Source organism: Pholis gunnellus (assembly GCF_910591455.1).
Source record: "Pholis gunnellus genome assembly, chromosome: 23".
NCBI lineage: Eukaryota > Metazoa > Chordata > Actinopteri > Perciformes > Pholidae > Pholis > Pholis gunnellus.
In genome coordinates, this window is record NC_136550.1 from 15,107,075 (window position 1) to 15,124,084 (window position 17,010).

Here is a 17,010-nt window from a genome sequence, read left to right on the forward strand (position 1 = left end):
ACGAGGAGACAGAAACGTGTGTTTTTTACGTTTCGTTTGTTTCACTCTCTGTTTTCTAGGGGACTGGTAAAATACAAAGGACACTATTTCTGGGGGTTGTGCCTTATTTGGCAGTGTAGAAATGGGAGAGAGAGAGAGAGAGAGAGAGAGAGAGGGTGTGAGTGTGTGTGAGTGTGTGTGAGTGTGTGTGTGTGAGTGTGTGTGGGGGGGGGGGGTTATGCTACAAAGGACCCAAGAACCCTGATGCTGCAGTTATATAGCATGCTGACACTATTTATACAGAGCTCTGGTTGAACTCCTTTTCCTTCTTGATTGAACCATTACCATGGTTACCAAATGATCTTGTATACTATCGGCTGAACTTTGATAGTTAAGCTTTTGAATTTGTACTAAAATCACATATTTACTGTCACACAGTCCGATAGTTGGTCTGCTTTGCTTTCCCACTCCAAAGGACACTCCAGACGTAGAGCTATAGACGTGTTGTAGTTGTATTCATGAGCGACATGTTACAGTAGGAAACACAGGCGGGAATAATTCCAATGAATGATGGCTGAATTCCATTTAGCTGCTTCAGTCCCTGTCATGGCTTAGACACTTGAATAGATCATCATCTGGTTTGTTATTTGTTCTTTGGTTTGTCTTGACCCGTTAAACTTTAGCATTTTCACAATATTACGAAACCTCAGCATTCACTGTGACCAATATTTGAGCCAGTGAAGATGAAGGTCACACTTACTTGGATGCTTTTGTGAAGAGAGGTCTTGATTTGATGATGCTGACGATACAGTTACTATTCAGAGTGGGGCTAGTCCTCTGTGGTTCAGGTCAGTCAAACTGGTTTATTGTCCCCAGGCAGATAGAGCGGAGCGCTCTCCTCCTCCTCCTCCTCCTCCTCCTCCTCCTCCAGTCTTAGGCCTGCACCTCTGCCAGGACCCTGGGGCCTCCTTAATCAGTTACAGCGGGGGATAAAAAGACTGTGCCGCTTTGTGTTTTTTTCCTTTCCCTTCCTCGCTCCCTCTTAACCTCTCTTTCTCCACATCTCTATCCCTCCTCTCTTCCTCTCCTCCTTCCCATTGTCCTCTTCTGTCTCGTTCTGTCTTCGTCGCTGCCTCTGCTGTCTGCGTCTGTCTGGCGGCCCGCACCTCCCCGGTGGGAAGATGAATGTGTCGGGGGCAGCAGGGTGGCGCCGTTGGCCTGGCAGTCTGGCCCTCCATTGGTCGTCAGGCTTGGCACCGCTGGGTAACTGTAAGTGCTGCAGGATTAATGGAGGATGCACACTGGCGTCCATTGTTGACCGTCTGCTCGCCGCTGCCCCGTGCAATCTGCCACAGAGACTCTGAGCCACTTCGGCCCCCCAGCAGGATTGGGGAGGGTCCTTTTCTCATGTGATATCTGACTGTAGTGTAGTCTGTCCTGGGTGACCCCTGCAGGCTGTCTGCCTGCTCAGGTAATCAGCAATATGAGTCTGTGTTACAATTACATTGGGGGCTCACTTCATTACACAGGAAATACTCACTCATGCACATGCACACAAGTTGTGGAGAGACGCCAGAGTGATGGAGCCGCCACATAGTCGGGCGTTCGAAGCGGTTAGGGGTTCAGTGCCTTGCTCAAGCACACGTCAGCACCTGCCAGTTCACACTCTGCAACGTGTGCCGTGCTGGACTTGACCCGGTCACCTTCCGTCTCCCAAGCCAAGTCCCTTAGAGACCCCTCCCCTTAACACAACTACGGTAATAAAATAAAAATATATATAATATAATCATAAAGCACTGTAACTATAACCACAGTTAACATTGAATTCTGAAAACAGATGTCAATTAATCAAACAGTCAAGCGGATTGAATACCTTTTATAAAATAGAGTTCTGTATTATTTTAGTTTACATTCATTTTAGATTTTTAGTCTCTGACTTTGTGTTGTTTCCTGGGAAACAACCATACAGTTCATCAGTCACATGTGCAAGTTTGATCATGTCACACACAAGAGTCTTACACAACAGACTGCTCGGCTCTTTCTCTACTCGCCACAGGATCCAACGTTTGCTCTTTATTTTATACCCTGTAGTGTGAATCCTGTCATGTCACCCTATGTTCTACATTCTGTCTCACATGTCTTGTGTCTTGTTTCACTAAATAAAAAGTGACTAAAGTAAATAAAAGATCAAGTTTGGTCATTTAATTCTGGCATCACGGTTGAAGAGTTGTGGTCAGTAGTGTGACTGCGTGTCATTGGAGGAGTGTCAATACTAGTGGCAATATGATACCTGTGTCTTGGTACTAATGCCAAATGTATACATGTTGTTTTTTTTAGGACAAATTATATTTTTCTAAAGGGACTAAAGCTTCCTGGCCTTAGTTGTGCTTATTACCTGTGATATAGGGCTGAACTTTCTGATCTTTGGACTGCCAAACCGTTGAGTGATGAGAAGTGGTTTTATCTGTAAATTGTGAGGAAGCGGTCATATATCATCTCTTAAAGATAGCTTCAAGATTAAAGGGATGTATGAAGGCTAATGTTTTAGTGACGTTCTCCTGCTGTGGTGCTTTCAGATGGTAAATGAGGCAAACCCAGACTTCCCCTCAGACGTTCCCCAGGAAGCTGAGCATCCCGGTGAACGGATGTTACCTGGCCCATTTGTCTGCCAGCACTCTGATTCACCAGTGAACTTGGAGTTGAACTAAGAGGAGGAAGGTCTCTGCCTCGACTTCCTGCCTCTCCCTTTGTGTGGCGGCTGAAAAGCAGGGAGCTGGGAGGCTGATGGATGGGAGCCGTGTAGAGGAGACAGACACAGGGAACCCGAGGAGGGGGACAGAGATGCTCGGACAGATAACAGCATGTGAAGGGGGGGGCGCTGTGTTGTCACATGCACAGACATGCTCAGTCACTGAACTTCCTTCCTACACTTCGATATGTGATGGATGGAAGGCGTGGGTTAAGTGCTGTTGAGTTGACCTCCGGCCCGTCTGTGGGCTTCACCTTGGATTTGACCCCGGTGTTTTGTCTGGACTTAATGGGTTTGCAAATGCACGAGTAATGGAGGTTGTGTGTGGTTTACACTCACAGGACAGGACAGGTAGAGGACGGCTAGGTTTAAAACTGCTATTTTACTACAAATAATAAGCAGAAGATTTCATATGAATATGAGATTTGGGGCCGATCCAGGCTTATGTTAATAGCCTGTGCTGCAGAGCTGCTGCTCTCCTTGATGACAGCCAGGCTCTTCTGTTCAGCCTTTCTCAGAATGAGATGGAAATCAAAGGGTGTTGATGCTAAACAATTTTGGCTGCACCGGTGAGCGATTGTGACTTCAGACAAGGAGGTTGGCAAAATGCACAGATTAGCTAAACTCTATGATTAGCGAAGAGACACGTGATAACCTTCATGTTTGGTTTGAGTGCTCTCTGCAGCCGGTTTCTGTGTTCGGCCAAAGATCATTTGTAAGAGGAAGAAGCTCCCACTTTGTTGCCACACTGTACAATCAGAGTGTGCTGACCGGCAAATTCACAAAGAATGGATCTGATACGCTGATAGCACCAATGAATTGTGCATCAATTCTGAAGGTCCGGTTCACAAAAGATATGGTGCTAATGCTATTACAGTGCAAACATGCCCGTAAAGTTTTTCAACTGAGTGCAAGTATCACTTATTTTGCGTCTGATTGCAGTTATCAATGTGGCAAAATATAATTTAACAAGAACATGGTTGGCAGAATGATGAAAAAATAAAAATAAGATGTCCAGACATCGAGGTGCAGAGGCGTTATTTAAAACTTCAGGCAAGGATTTTAAACGTGACCGAGAGAAACCCTATTTGGGATTTAATATCCCAGTCTGGAGCACTGAGATGCTGTTTGCTTGGCAGCTCAGATAGGAGTGTATTTCACTCTTTGCTGTTTGTGAAGGGTTGCTTCTGTAGTTCCAACAAATCCAACAGAGTGAGACGTCTTCTCTCTAGTTGATCACCTCAGTTTCAGGGCTCACATTCTCCAGTTAAACTAGCAGTCATATCTGTAATCTAAGTTTATTAACGTAATAGTTTGGAACCTGGACCTTCAGTATTTTAATGTAGGAGCTCGTGAAAAATACGGTGTTTTGAATCGTGATAACTTTGGTTTACTAACATCTGTGTCACATCTGTGTTTTGCAGGAGCAGCCCTCACCCATTCATCACTGCACTGGAGAACCGCGTGGACTGCTGGTCCACTCTGCTGCTGGAGATTGATGACTTCATTGGGCAGGCTGCTGACAGGTTAGCATGGCTGCCATAGAGGCCTTGAACCCTCCATCCAATCACCCCCCCCCCCCCCTTCCTCGCTGCATGAATTTCAAAGCCATCTGTGGCGAGCACCCATCCCGATAAGTCATCTCCCCACCGTCAGCTGTTATTACAATGATGTCGGATAAACAAAGACACACACCACCATGGCACATACTGCTTTCTTTTCAAGGCTTAAGTTTCCATTTCACACCTTGTGTTGTTGCAGAAGGGAACCAGCCTACATCACCATGCTGGCCCCCTTCCTGCGGTACCTGTACTGTGAGCCTCAGAGGCAACCCCAGCACGCCCTCCTGCGGCACAGACTCCTCAGGGTGCTGCTGCCCGTACACCCAGGAGCTGGATCAGTCCTCCAGAACAAGGACCAGGAACACACCTCCCCAGTGTCTGACAGCCTGCTGCACTGCCTCTGTCAGCTGGTGCCACACATGCAGGTGATTTTAGAGTGGGTTTAGGTGAAAATCCATCAGAAGCCACATTTATCACAACAGTAGCATGAAAAGTAAACACATTGCACCTCGCCAGATTAGTTGTTAGTCTTCTTCCGCTCACTGTCAGTGAGGTCAGACGATGTTCTACAGAACGGTCTCAAGAGAATCCTGGGAAATGAAGAGGAAGGTGCTTTGTAGTCATAGTGGCCACTGTTTACAGCAAGTGTCATAGTCCCACTTTAATTAAAGTCATTTCAAATCTTGTTCTCACAGTGCTTCCTAAAAAAGTTTTTGTCTTTCTTTATTAATACATGTGTTGGATCAATCATGGTTGAACAAAAAAATTAACTAGACACAAAAAAACCCACATAATAATGAATAAAGTATGTTAAAAGTATATTTAGTAGTAAGAAGTCAGCTCTAAAATGTTGCTTAGTTTTCCTATTTCTACATTATCATAATAACTTGAAGGATGTTGTTATCCCACATAAAAAAGAACGTCTGCTTCCTGCAGCACCTTCTCGTGAAATCTTTTGACGAAACATATCTCACACGAGCAGCAGTTTGGTTTCACTCAGTTTCAGATGAATTTCTTTTTCAACAATATGTTATCGGGGGAAAATGTGGTCGACGAAAGGAATCCAAGCACTGAGAGGAGCTGGTGTGGTCCTCTCTGTGATGACAGGTGGACAGCGTGGAGGCGGTGCTGGAGCTGTGTGGATTCGTGGACGCTCTGCTTCAGGGTCTCGTCCCGGCCCCCGAGGAGCGCTGGAGGACCGAGAGAGTCGGGCTGCTTCTACAGCTGCTGTGTGCCTGCCAGCGCTGCCTGGAGTTAAACGGAGACTGTCGACCTCTTCTCAACGTGTTGCAGCGGCTGCTGTCAGCTGGTCATCAGGTGACACGGCAGTTTACGGTCCAATAAAAGTCTGGATTATTATTTACTCTTGACAAGTTCATCATCAGCAGCTCATCTAACCTTCACCGTTTATATCTGCAGGAGCTGCCATTGGATGAGCTTCTGATGGGCGTGGCCATGCTCCTGTTAGAGGTCCCTGCAGCTCAGCAGACCAGCCTGCTCAGTCTGGGTAAAAACCCTCTTTACTACATCTGTTAAAAGGGTGAGACATCCAGTCTTAAAGGAATAGTGTGGATGTTTTGTATTGTGGTTGTATGATGTACTTCTCCATAGTCAGTGTATTACCTACATTAGCTAATGTACCCTATATTTATAATACAGTCACTGCCGTTATCTCCATTAATGCTCTCTTCAAAGACTCCATTGACGAAAACAATCATTTTACCTCTCAGAACACTGGAGTTGCTGGTCTACTGCTGCCTCCATTTTTTCTGATCAGAGTTTAATCTTTAAAACATCAAAGTCACACAATAACACAAACTAACTAACCGATGGAGGCAGCAGAGGACCAGCAGCTCCTGTGTTCTGAGAGGTAAAATGACTGAAACTGTATCTACTGAAGGTAATACACTGACTAAAGAGAAGTACCGCATACAAACCCACTTCAACAAAGCTGAACTATTCCTTTAAAGTCTAAAGCTGCTTTATGCAAATACTAAATGTCCCATTAGCTGATTGACTGGGAAGGTGAGAGCAGACAGGAACTGATCTTTACTGTAACTGTAATTTCTAGGGGAAGTTCCTGAAAATGACTATTACTATTGGAAGAGGGAAAATTAAGGCAATGTTGATTTATAGCTTAAGCTAGAGAGTCTTTCAGTCAGTACACAGCATGTTGTCTGAACATACAGTTCTATTCATACATTGTAAGTTATAGTTAAAACTATCATGATGCTTCCTTGCTACATCATCAAGTCCCCCGCTGTTGCTCTGTTGTTAATTTCATCTCTCTTACTTTACAACCTCATTTGCTCATATGGATTCTTTAACCTTCATGGAGATTTGTTCTCCTCTCCCTCCCTCTCTCTCTGGGTGACACAGCTCTGAGTTTAGTCCCTGAGCAGGCTGAGCCGTCGCCCTGGTTGAGTCCAGTCCTGGTTCTTCCCGTGCTGCAGCTCCTGTCCTGCTCGGACCTCACCGAGCCGCTGGCCGACCGGCGGACGCACAGTCTCAACCAGGACCTGGCCCACAGGCTGCTCCGGCGCGTCAGCAGAGAGACGGATAAACCAGGACAGGTAGCACTGAGGACGTTTCTCCCAGGTTCTATAATGGTCACTAGTCTGTCATTGATAAGCAGCCTGTGACACAAAATGAACGACCAGATCTGAGCTAATTTAGATGAAAAATACTTGTATCCGACTGTTTTATATCGGGTATATGAGCAGTCATCTCATAATACTCCAGTCGGACATACACTGCGGTTATAATTCAGCGTTTTTTGGGCTTTTCAACAAAAAGTTAAACGGCTTTTATTTTTCGAGAAACTGCAGAAAGTCCTCTCTACCATATACGCTAGCTTCACAGCAGGCAAAACAGAACATTTCATCTCAATCACTGCTGAAAGTACAGAACACAATGAAAAAGCAATACTTTCACATATAGTTTAATAAAAGCTGAGCTCTATATTGAAATAGCAGCTCTATCGGCTGTGGTTGAAGTCTTTATACGACAGGAAATGGCACGTTCAGGTTCCATACCTCCCCTTGCCTGTCACTAATCTCTCAGCCCCACATTTAACTATAACCATGCGCCCATGGATACCGCCGCACATTTACAGACATGAAGAGTGAAGAACTGAAACGCAGCTCGAGACAGAAAAGCAAACCCTGGCTCCTTTCTCACGTCCACACTGCTGACCAAGCAGCTTAAGGGAGCGTTTCTGATGTCACTTCCTTTCAATAATAACACCAAAAAAATAACCAATAAATTTAAGGTCACTTTTGACTGTGAAAAAAAGAACATTGGTGACTCCAGTGGGAATGGCATACCTGCATAGCTTTTTGTTGAAAAGATGTCCCTCAGTAACCATCATTGGTAAGAATTGAATGAGCGTGTAACAGAAAAACCTTTCTTCATCTCCCTCCTTCTACTCAGTCTGGGCCACCATTGGCTCTTCCTCTCAGTTCCTGGTACAGCGAGCTCAGCCTGGCTCTGTCGACGCTGCGTAAAGTGGCAGACAATCCGGCGGCAGCAGGTGAGTGGCTGCTGTCGGTCAGCTCGGCCCTGTCGTCCAGCCAGAGCCGGCTCTGCTCCCTGGCCCTCATCGTGACCCACCTCATCATCTCGAGTCGGGAAGACGTCTGCCAGCTGGCTCTGAAAGCAAGCCAGGCCGTCGCTGCAGCAGACCCCTGCCAGGTAGTTGATCCACAAGCCTCAGTTCAGCCTGGTGGTTCCTCAAAACTAAAATATTCACATTTCACCTCAAGGCAAAATACAGCTGCCTCTGCCTTTTTTTGAGTACATAGTGGCCTCAATTTGTGAAGCCAGTTCTTTCTTACACTTTTATTTTTATTATCATAAATTTTCACACAATAATGATAATAAGTTACAGCACTACATGAGGTTACATTTGGGTGTTTGTTGAACTTAGTATGTACATTACCACATCACTAACTCATTACACTCTGACTCACTAGAAAGATGAACTAACTAATCTGAAAATGTATGTTTAAATGTGCAAATGAGGTATGATCTTATTAGATATGGGCTAATTTGCATACATTTCCAGAACATAAATCTGAACATTGGATAAAGCTAGGTTAAAAATTCTTGTTTCAAACATATTAGAGTTCAAGCTTTTTATAGAGGGAATTTTGAATATGTCTTTTTATCACTCCATAAATGAGAAAATAAAAATTCACCATGTTTTTAGTAATAATATATTGTATAAATCTGTCAGTTAAAATATTTGAAAAGGGCAAATGTTTTAACTAATAGATATCACCATGGATCTTCCCCAATTGATTTCATTAAGATAATTCATTTTTGGTATTACAAGTTGTCTAAAATGTTATGTTTAAATATGCAAATGAGACATTAACCAACGCTAACTTTTGGTGATTTTAGGAAAAATGTACAGACCCAAATAGACAAAATCTGAAGATTGACCAGTGCCTGGGGTGTTTCCCCCGCTACAGTTAATGAAACATGACCTTGAAAGGTTACTATTAAAGGGCTGGAATATGCCCATTGAGACACTCGAAGACTTTTATTGTGAAGATATTCAAAGAGAAACAGGAGAGCGGTGAGTGTGACATCATCAGTATGTTGTTGTACTGATGGAGTTAGAGCTGTGTTAATGTACATTATGCTGAATGTATCAAGACAACAGGAAAACATGGAGGACATGTTGAGTTTGCATTGACTGGAGAACAGGTGAAATTAGAAATCAAGGCCTGTTTTAAATATAGCTCTGGTTCTCTCTGCATTTGATGTAATGAAGCCCTTTTAGAATGATCACCCACACAATTTGATCAGCAATTCAGGTGTGAAACCAGGCTTTTTTTTTTTGCAACGTGATTTTCATAATCGCTTGTAAAAATGTAAAGCAATAGTGTAAATGTTTGGAAAAAGTGTTTTTGCTGCTGGTCGCATGAAGAGAGCGGTTTAAAGTGACAGACTCCCCCCACTGACCCTCAGGGACTGTAAATGGAGTCACTAGCTCCAGAAGATGATGTGAAATATCACACGGTGTTATAGGCTCCTCATTACTGGGGCTCGTTAGAGGCCTCCCAGTATTCCCCTGCTGCTCTAATTGCTCCCAGAGTGACACTTGCGCCGGCCGTTTGAATGCGCTGGTGGAACGTTATTGGCATATTAAAATGCATTGGACTTCACTCCTCACAGTATCACATCACCCGCGTCTGCCTGCTCAGTCTGTCTTTGTTACAAGAGATGAGAGCAGTAACAAAACTAACCAAAAACGATTGATCCAGGATTATCTATCCTGATTGATTGATTGAAGTTTGTGGTTTAGGGTCAACACCAACTCTTTCAGGGATTCAGCTTGAAGGAAACACTCCATATCCTTCCTCTGCCCCCCCCCCCCTTCCTCTCAAGCAGGTAAAGTGGTTGCTATGCAACGGCCAAGGTGCAGGGCAGCAGTAAGTGCTTTATGTTAATTAAAGGCTGTTACACTGCAGAGCTGTTGACGACGTGCGCCCAAGGACCGTGACTAGCTCCTATTTTTGACCTCAGCACTAAAGGGAGTGATAGACCGCTGACCCTGCACTGTCCTTCATTCTCTGTCTGACTTGTGTCCATTGAATGGAAATGAGCTGGGACTCAGATGACCATGACCATGAAGAGGACAACTGGTTTCTGCAGGGACTCTGCAGCCCACACATATCCAATATGACTCTGTTATTAATAAGCTTATTGTCATCAATCATTCGCAACCACTCCCCTCTTAGTCTCCTCTTAGTCTATTAATCTTCTAGTCAGTCGGGATGGGATCGATACCAGTACTAAAAAAAGAATTCATTAAGAAAAGAATAAACATTGCTTTATTATTCTTGGATGTAAACAAATAGTCTTTCTTGAGCAGCAATACAAAAAGGTGTGTGTGTGTGTGTGTGTGTGTGTGTGTGTGTGTGTGTGTGTGTGTGTGTGTGTGTGTGTGTGTGTGTGTGTGTGTGTGTGTGTGTGTGTGTGTGTGTGTGTGTGTGTGTGTGTGTCAGAGTAAAGCACAGAGAGAGGAGGTTTGAGACGAGGACAGAGCTTCTAAAGTACCGACAGCAGAACCGTTAACTCTGGACCGCATCAATACTACGTGTTGTTACTTATTTAGAACTGGGTTTCAGGGGGCATCCCTACTAGCATCTAACAGATCAGCACTGAGTGGAGGGATTTCCTAAAACACTTCCTTACACCTAGTCCTACACTCTTAAGCCTTGGTTATACTTTCCGCGGACGGTCACATGAACATGAGCTGACGTGAAATTGTGAAAACTTGTTTCCACCTGGAAACTTTATAAAATGTTCTACCTAGAACCCAACATACAAGTTTTACCCAGGACCCCCTATGAGAGATCCTTTAGAGAATGCTTATATGGTCTGATGGTTTCACCGAGAACCCTCTCTGGAGCTTCGATTCCGAACCTTTTCACCTTCTTAAGGTGCTAACAAGAACCCACACAGGTTGGTTTTTTTTATTCCAAGGTATTCATCTAGAACCCACCCAGGGTTCTTTTATGAGGCTCTTAAAGCTGATGTGGTGCACACCACCCACAACAATCATTGTTCACAATCACAGTTTTTGGGGCTGTGTGGACTGGGAGGATCTTTAAACCCATGTTTTCAACAACCATTGAAGAACTCTTTGATTCAAAAAGGGTTCTTCCGAAGCAAATGGTTTTGGGTAGAATCTCAGGCCTTCATGAAGAACCCTTATTTCCAAGAGTGTAGATGTAGGACCAAAAATGTGTAAATCCCAGTACAGTCCAGTTAGGACTAATTTCCTACTCTAAGACCCTTGATAAATAAAAGACTGTGTGTCTGCAGGTCCCCTCCCTTATTCCTGTTCTGTTGTTTAAACTGGGGAAGGAGAAGAATCCGGTCCTGGCTCACGCTGTGCTGAACTGCCTGCCAAACCTTGGAACTCACAAGGTACTGAGCACCTATGCAATGTTGTTATGACATGAAATACAAACCACTGCACATCACACTTCATTTCAAATCCTCATCTTTAATTAAGGATTGTTCTTGTTGTTCCCTGATTCATATTCTGAATGTGTATCTGCAGAAAGCTCATTTCAGCTGATCTTAACCAATAACACACGCCATGTGCTTTAATGTTCCAGCTCTGTGTCCCCATGGTGCTGCAGACTCTCCACATGCTGGCCAGCGCCCCCAAGCTGAGAGCAGTGGCAATGCGCCTCATGACCGCTCTTTGGAAGAAACAGGTCTGTGTTAACGAACGGTCATCGTGTTTACGGTGTCGCGTTCTTGTCCGCCTCCTCCTCACAACCCCGCTTTGTTCCTCCCTGTCAGGATCGAATCTACCCGGACCTGCAGCGTCTGCTGAGCCAGCAAGACAGCAGGGTGGTGGTGGGGAGGGACGCCCAGTGGGAGCAGATCCTGGCCAGAGCCGCCTGCATCAGGGACATCTGCAGAGAGAGGTCAGGGATGTGGTGTGATGGGAAGTGGTGCTTTCTTTGAGGGATGACATTAGGGTCTGATTGATTTAATACAAAGGGGAGAGGCAAAGAATTAAGTAACGTCGGACGCTTTTATTTAAATTACACCTATTCATCTACATCATGTTTTATGATTGTGTATCAGGCCGTACCAGCATGGAAGTGACATGTTGGCTGTCATCACCCTTACTCTGAACCAGTGCACCAGACCGGACATGGCAACCCCTGCTGCTCTCGCCCTGCAAGGACTACAGGAGCTGTGCCGGGCAGAGGTCAAACACACACACACACACACACACGTAGCCAACGTTTGCTGCATGTGCGGTAAACCTAGGCACTGACTTGAGTGAGGCTTGTCTTGCAGGTGGTGGACATCGTCTCAACATGGAGAAGTCTGGGACCCGAGCTGAGCTGTGACTCGCGTCCACTGATGGTCAAAGTCATAGCGGAACTTCTGGCTCTGGTTCCCCAGCTCACTGTTAAGTCGGATGAATATGAGGTATCAGATGTACTGGATGAAAGTGTTTGAACTGTTTGATGCACTGCTATAGCTTAGTTTTAGTGTTTTTAGTCTTCCTATCAGTCTGTTTGCTTGTTCCAAAAATGCTCGTATTCCCAAAATACAGCTAGCATGTGTAGAACATTTCTAATAGTGGCATCAAAAATAGACTAATCAGAAACTTTGCTATAAAAAAAAAGAATGAAGAATGTACACAGTATGCCTTTAAATAGATAATAACATAGATATATTTTTGTACACATATAAACATAGCCAGCTGTCTTCATGTGCCTACTTTTTAATTGATTGCAGCAAGTTTATGTGTCTATTCTACAAGTTTATAAGATGTGGTTCGCCTAGCTTAGCATAAAGACTGGCAGCAGGGGGAAACAGTTAGCCTGGCTCTGTCCAAAGTTCAAAAATACCCCTGCCAACACTTCTAAAGGTGTTAGTTTAATATGTACTCCAACAACAATGCAAACATTTCAGGTTTCCTGAGACTGTGTCTTAGTGAGTGCAGCGACTGTGTGCAGCTTCCTGAAGTCTTGTCGTCAGAGTAAGGTTGTCAGGTTTGGTACCATTGTACATGAACAGAGACTAAAACCTTTGCTTACCGACAGACGACCCCCACTTAAAATAGAGACCCTAAACAAAAGTGCGGGGCTGATGGACAAGTTTTATGTCGCTCCTGCACGCAACTCCCACAAACGTGTTTGCATTTCTGCAAATGACTTGGTACTTTGGACAGAGTCTTTATGCTAAGCTAGGCTTACCTTGTACTGACTTCAGCTGTGTCTACATCACACAGACACGACACTGATATTGAGTTCTCACTCTCAGAAAGAAATTAGCATATTTCTCAGATTGTTGTACTGTATCTATAAAGAGTAGGGCTGAAACATGTTTGCTGTCACTGTTGAGTGCTATAACATAACCAGTGAGTGTAACTTAAACAATTTGCAGCTGGATTTCTGAAAATTAGAAAGTTACTGTTTGCTTTCCAAATGCTCTGTTTTTCCAGAAACTGAAGGAGGAGGTGGTCAGCTTTCTCTGGAATTATGCTGTGAGCAAGGTGTGTGTACTGAAGATATCTGCTCTGTGTGTGTGTGTGTGTGTACACACCCCCAGGTCTGGGGGGGATTTGTGTCATCATTTACAGAATTTAGACACTTGATAAATTTGATAAATTTTCCTGTCATATTGATGGATAAAACATTGCTGGTGCAGCAAATCGTTTCTCACATGGAACTTACAAAATTAGAATGAAACCAAACCTGTCTAATGTGAAATGCATCTCTTGTAGTTACGTTCCCCAGAGAATGATCATTATTCAGCTTTACAGAGCCCTGAAACGTCTGCTCAAACCACAGTCAAACATAGTCATCTGTGTAAAATCTCCTACAGTCTGCTTATATTTCAAACATTGAGTCATCTATGCATGTACTGAGTTAAAACCTGCGTGTGTGTGTATTTGCTGTAACAGGATCCAGAGGTGGCCAGCTGTGGTTACAGGGCTTTGGCAGATTTTCCTGAAGTGGTCCACACAATAAATCTTCTTCCTGAGGCAGTAAGAGTCAACAGTCTCGAGTATTACATTACATTACACATTGAGTAGTTTTCCCCCACACACAACCTTCTGTTTGTGGATTTTCTTTCTAAGTGTGTAATGCAAATGATTATGTGTGGTATGATATGGGAAACGTAAAGGGAGAACCTGCCACCTATTATGTGGACGTCCAATCAGTGTTGATGGTGACTGTAGTCGATAGAAGCAATGAATTCCTCAATGCTGCTATATTGACCAGGAAAGCTGAGCTGCAAAATCGGTTGTCCTTCCTGCTTCCAGTGCCGTCATGTGATGTGACAATGATGCAGTTGGAGGTGACGAAGAACCACAGATTGTTTCAGCTTGGGTAGACCTGTAAAAATTGAACTTCCTGGTTCACTTCATTGCAAACAGCAAAAATCCCACAATTTGAGAGCAGAGGATGTTGCGTAGGAGGATACATTTCATAGTGTTTTTGGCTCACTTGAATATTCAGTTCAATTTATGGGAGTATACGGCTGAAGAAATACAGCGGCGAGGCCGAGGTTGTGCATGAAGGTATGGCCAACCGGCGGGGACCCTCCAGGTGTCAGGAGCTTGCGTGCAATGCATTCTGGTACATGTAGGCACTGCTGGCATGTCGCCGCGAGCAGCAGGACTCAGCTTTCTGGATAAATATAGCACACACTGAGGAATGTATTACTTCAATCATCTACATTCACCATGGCAAAGGTGGTCCCACTATGATCCTCAAATATCCCATAAAGTATTCAATGATTTCTACATCACGTGGCATTTCATCAAGCACAACCAGTAGGTCAATGTTTGATTTTGTCAATCTTTTTGATCTTCTGTTAACAAACTTTTTGTTGGTTCTGCTGCTCTTTAGGCCAGACCAGCTACAAAGGCCCCTGAGAATGAGGAGGATGAACAAGTGAAGAAGGAGGAGGAGGAGGAGGAGGAGGAAGAGAAGGATCTCTCCATCCCAGGTTCATCTTATGTGAAGCTGATGGCTCTCACCCCCGTGTCTGTTCTGCCAGGTACATCACGTTGTGGTCAAACATCTGGCTTCATAAAGGTGCCATGACGCTTCCAAATGGGCCAGATAAACACAATGGGCAGTGTTTGTGGTGGAAAGCCAGTGAGGGATCATATTGGAGGAAGATGAACCTCTGCTACTGTTCATAAGATAAGATAGATAAGATAAGATAGACTTTATTGTACCGAAGGAAATTTGTCTTAGAAACATACATACAGTGTCTGCTGTTAAAACAATACAAATAACATATTGCATACATACATTACATACACTGACTGTCGCAGTCCACATGCACACACAGTACCTACAGTACATGCACAGACTGCCACCAGCCAACAAATACATTTCACACTGCCCATTGTACAACACACCTGTAGTGTATAGTTAAGATAATAAAAATGAATACAAATCGGTGTTACAGTGGTTAAGCTCTGGCTAGCTTGCCATTTAGGGCTTTGATGGACAAGGGGACAAAGGAGTTCTTAAAGCGGTTGAGCCAGCACTGGGGGACTCATTGTTGAGTCTTACCTTACAGTTCTCCTCCTGACAGACTCTCATTTAGATCTTTTCTTCTCAGCCTTCGAGCTCTTCCTGACCTCACTGGTGAAGCAGGAGATGAGCCAGATGCCACGGGGGGTGTACTTCTCTGCCCTGAGGGGGGAGAACCTGCGTTCAGACCAGGGCAAAACCATGGCCGGGATTCCGTCATTCATGCTGAAAACCTATGAGAAAAACAAGCAGCCCGGGCTGAAGCCTGGACTGGCAGGTGAGCAAATCCACCCACCTGCAAATCCACCCGTGTGAAGCTTTAGATGTTACATATTTATGCCTGTATTATATTTTTGTGTTGTCTGTCTGTCCGTCCGTCCGATTCTTGTAAATGCGATATCGCAGGAAAGCTTCATTACATCTGGCAGAAACATCCACCTGGACTCAAGGATGAACTTAGAATTTGGTGGTCAAAGGTCACTGTGACCTCACAAAACATGTTTTTCTAACGCTGACAATTTGACACGAATGTCTAATAGGATATAAATGATAAATTGATGACGTTTTGGACAAACATGGATGTAAACCGCAACTCTACTGCGAGGTGGTAATTCTAGTTGTTTAGTGTTGGATTGTATTATATTGTACAGGTGTTTATGTTATTGTGACCACCCTCAGGGTTGTGTCTAGATGGTAACCCACAATTTGAAAAACTCTCACGAGATGTTTAAGGTTAGGCATTGACCTGGAGTGGTTACGGTTAGGATAGGTCGTCAGCCAGTGAGTCCTGCGAGAGTTTTTGCAAATTGTGGGTTACCATCTAGACGTGATCCACCCTCAGCTACTGTGCAAAAATAGTTTACATGTTTGCATTGGATTGGTTCTGCAAACGTGTCAAGCCATTCCAGTATAAACAGACATGTTTTGGACAGGACTACTTCAATATGCTGTGTGAACAGGTTGTTTGATCAGAGACTAAACTACCGGGCTTGCAAACTGACAGTTAGCAAGCAAACTACAGTGGCCTTCAGGTAACATAAAAGCACTAGATGTTCTCTCTAAAGCCAGTGTTTGGTTTGTCCATTCTGGGCTACTGTAGTAAGATGGCGGTGCATTACGGCGGACGCTGTGAAGAGAACCTGCTCCCTATGTAGGGACTCATTCTAAACTAACTAAGTCTCAGGTGATTAAACACTACTGAAAACATAGTCATGAATATTATGTTCCATGTCTGCTAATCGATACCCCAAAATACTACACACTGACCCTTTATGGTTTTCATTTTCCGGGTTCTTTCACTTCCAGTGTGCAATTACAAAGCTTCTATAGTTGATTGTGTGTGTGTGTGTGTGTGTGTGTGTGTGTGTGTGTGTGTGTGTGTGTGTGTGTGTGTGTGTGTGTGTGTGTGTGTGTGTGTGTGTGTGTGTGTGTGTGTGTGTGTGTGTGTGTGTGTGTGTGTGTGTGTGTGTGTGTGTGTGTGTGTGTGTGTGTGTGTGTGTGTGTGTGTGTGTGTGTGGTAGCTGGACTGCTGCTCTGTTACGATCTGCCTGTGCAGACGGACCGTGAAGGCAGACAGATCGATCGTTTCCTCGTCAGCCGCAGCCGCAGCTACCAGCAGACCTTGGCAGCCCTCATTCATGAAGTACGTGTACACCAGTTCCTCTCTACCTCT

The 17,010-nt window shown here is 44.4% G+C and overlaps 1 protein-coding gene across 1 annotated transcript in view; it reads left to right on the forward strand.

Moving 5' to 3' along the window:
- focad (focadhesin) overlaps window positions 1–17,010 on the forward strand; it is a 44,052-nt gene that overhangs the window by 9,446 nt on the left and 17,596 nt on the right. Inside the window, exons 6-21 of the mRNA XM_079184942.1 lie at window positions 4,153–4,254; window positions 4,490–4,715; window positions 5,398–5,607; window positions 5,710–5,797; window positions 6,670–6,863; window positions 7,723–7,983; window positions 11,131–11,235; window positions 11,430–11,531; window positions 11,620–11,747; window positions 11,911–12,037; window positions 12,130–12,264; window positions 13,286–13,336; window positions 13,748–13,831; window positions 14,700–14,850; window positions 15,427–15,615; window positions 16,859–16,980. Of these exons, the coding sequence (XP_079041068.1) occupies window positions 4,153–4,254; window positions 4,490–4,715; window positions 5,398–5,607; window positions 5,710–5,797; window positions 6,670–6,863; window positions 7,723–7,983; window positions 11,131–11,235; window positions 11,430–11,531; window positions 11,620–11,747; window positions 11,911–12,037; window positions 12,130–12,264; window positions 13,286–13,336; window positions 13,748–13,831; window positions 14,700–14,850; window positions 15,427–15,615; window positions 16,859–16,980 (2,275 nt within the window). The remainder of the gene's footprint in view (window positions 1–4,152; window positions 4,255–4,489; window positions 4,716–5,397; window positions 5,608–5,709; window positions 5,798–6,669; window positions 6,864–7,722; window positions 7,984–11,130; window positions 11,236–11,429; window positions 11,532–11,619; window positions 11,748–11,910; window positions 12,038–12,129; window positions 12,265–13,285; window positions 13,337–13,747; window positions 13,832–14,699; window positions 14,851–15,426; window positions 15,616–16,858; window positions 16,981–17,010) is intronic.